The 2,597-nt window shown below is 32.4% G+C and overlaps 1 protein-coding gene across 4 annotated transcripts in view; it reads left to right on the plus strand.

Moving 5' to 3' along the window:
• LOC116846821 overlaps window positions 1–2,597 on the plus strand; it is a 151,992-nt gene that overhangs the window by 69,669 nt on the left and 79,726 nt on the right. For all 4 annotated transcript variants that reach the window (XM_032821151.1, XM_032821149.1, XM_032821150.1 and 1 more), the window contains exon 4: window positions 551–786. In XM_032821151.1, the coding sequence (XP_032677042.1) occupies window positions 551–760 (210 nt within the window). In that variant the 3' untranslated portion in view covers window positions 761–786. The remainder of the gene's footprint in view (window positions 1–550; window positions 787–2,597) is intronic.

Below are 2,597 nucleotides of genomic sequence, written 5' to 3' on the forward strand. Positions count from 1 at the left end.
TCCCTCTCCAAGCGTCCGACGATCGTATACCGCTAGCTCTCTCCGCCACTCCGTGCTGCTCATGGCTCACCTACACGCAGCAGTGTATGAGTGACGCGTTATCGTGTGCGAGTCACACGGATATTCGGACGGCATTAACGCCGGTGCGTGTACATATCAGTTTATGCAATGTCGCAAAATTACATGGTATTAATAAAAATTTTTTTGTTAATAACTTTTTAATAAACAACAAGCGACAGTTAGAACCTTTTAAAGGTTACTCAGGAAAATGACCTCTATAACATATGTCAAGATCAAGGTCATTGGAGGCTCTGTTAAAATGCAGTATTACCGTAAATTTAAATTTTACTTAAATGTAACTTATTAAAAAACAAGCGCGGCATTTTGTTCATACGAAAGCACTAACGTTCTTCAGCCGAATAAGTGCAATGAAAGATTAACCGAAATTAAGCCAAATTTATGCCAATCTTGTTCTTTCTTGACAAACTGTATAAACCATGATCAACAATTAACCGAGCAGCAAATTCTAAAACTGGAATTCTTATTTCAGGTGAAGTTTAATTTAATGCCAATCGTACATATCATGGTTCAATGGGATTATGCGTACCGAGCAGCTCGTAAAGGCCCGTGGGAAGAAATGGCACGAGATAGGGAAAGATTCAAAAGACGTATAAATTGCATTGCGACTGTCCTTGATCCGATTTTAACTAGTCAACACCGTGCTTATATTTTGCAGGAACGATTCGCTCTTCAGAAGTAACAACACTATCTCTTTAAAACTATAAGGTAATTTATAATAAAAAAAATATAAATTAAATTTTTCTTAACTTAATAATTGATTTGGACAAATATGTTTTAATTCAGCCAATTGACTATTGATTTGACAAGGGGAGGACCAGGTGACTCATCCTGGGATTTCGACCCCAATTTTTTTAATTATTCTGGAGATGAAAAAAAAAAAGATACGTGTCCTGGCGTTTGATAGAATAGATTAGATAGAATAGAGGTCTTAGTTTCGGAGTAATAAATTTGTGAAAATTGGCCATATCCGAAGCGCACCGCGGCGCGCCATATGAGTCTTCCCGATAACTGTACCTTTAACCAGTGCAGTTGGCTTCGTGAGTTAGGTGCTTGCTTCATAATTCGTAAGATCCAAGTTCGCTCCCGAAGGTGTTCATTAATTTTTTTTCTTTTAATGAGTGTTTTTATTTATTTTTATTTATTCTGATGATATTGATATAGTATGCAAATTTTTGAAATAGAAAATTGAATTTAATTAACACATTCTAAACATTAATTTAAATTTAATTTTAAGGGAATTTTAATTCAAGTAATAATATTTGAAATAATAAATAAGTAATAATAATAATATATAAGTTATTTATAATGGATAACATATAAAGGCAACGTATCTAAATTTTCAAATTGTTTAAATTTAAAATTTAATTGGAAATAATATTAACAGTATTTTAAATTTCTAGTTTTTAAAATAATCGTAGAAGAAGAAGAATAAACAAACATCTGAAATGTGAATGTGAATATTTTTATTACAAAATTCAATTATTTAAGTATCGCGGATTTATTACAAAATTAAATTATTTCGATGCGGAACAATTACTTGGATGATAAACATCATAAAAACATTTAAAGCATATAAATTTTCTACAGTTTGCACAATGAATAAATGAAGGAGTATCACATACACATTTATTTTTCCATAAGTCCGGAGGAAAACATATTTCGTTGACGTTTCGAAACACATTTCTTTCAGGAATTAATTTTGATGCAAACCAAGCATACTTGATCATATCTGTAAAAGCTCCCGATGATAATTGTGAATGAATTAAAGAATGAATCTTTATTGCGTCTTCTCGCGAAGAGAGCTGCCGGTTTTGTTGTAAAACTTCAACAGAATTTTGGATTCTTCGGATGAAGTTTTTCACTTGTCGAAAAAAGTACACATCGCATGGTTGGCAGTACGGCGTGCAATAACCTTCTGCGCAACTCGATGCTCGACGCTTGCATGTAACTGCACCTTAACAGTCGTCACTACGTAACGGGGATGACAAAACATGAAAGAATTTCGGCTTTATAACCGACTACATACCTGCAAGGGGATTAAAAACCTTTCGTTCATTTATCATTTTGTATCCGCTTCTTTTACCGGTTTTAAATTTAAACAATTTGAAAATTTAGATACGTTGCCTTTATATGTTATCGATTACAAATAACTTATATATTATTATTATTACTTATTTATTATTTCAAATATTATTACTTGAATTAAAATTCCCTTAAAATTAAATTTAAATTAATGTTTAGAATGTGATATTAAATTAAATTTTCTATTTCAAAAATTGGCATACTATATCAATATCATAAAAATAAATAAAAATAAGTAAAAACACTCATTAAAAAAAAAAATTAATGCACACCTCCGGGAGCGAACTTGGATCTTATGAATTATGAAGCAAGCACTTAACTCACGAAGCCAACTGCACTGGTTGGAAGTACAGTTACCGGGAAGGTTCATATGGCGCGCCGCGGTGCGCTTCGGATATGGCCAATTTTCACAAATTTATTACTCCGAAACTAAG

The sequence above is a fragment of the Odontomachus brunneus genome, unplaced genomic scaffold (assembly GCF_010583005.1).
Source record: "Odontomachus brunneus isolate Ranch 3 - 2012 unplaced genomic scaffold, Obru_v1 Obru_scaffold_070, whole genome shotgun sequence".
Lineage (NCBI taxonomy): Eukaryota > Metazoa > Arthropoda > Insecta > Hymenoptera > Formicidae > Odontomachus > Odontomachus brunneus.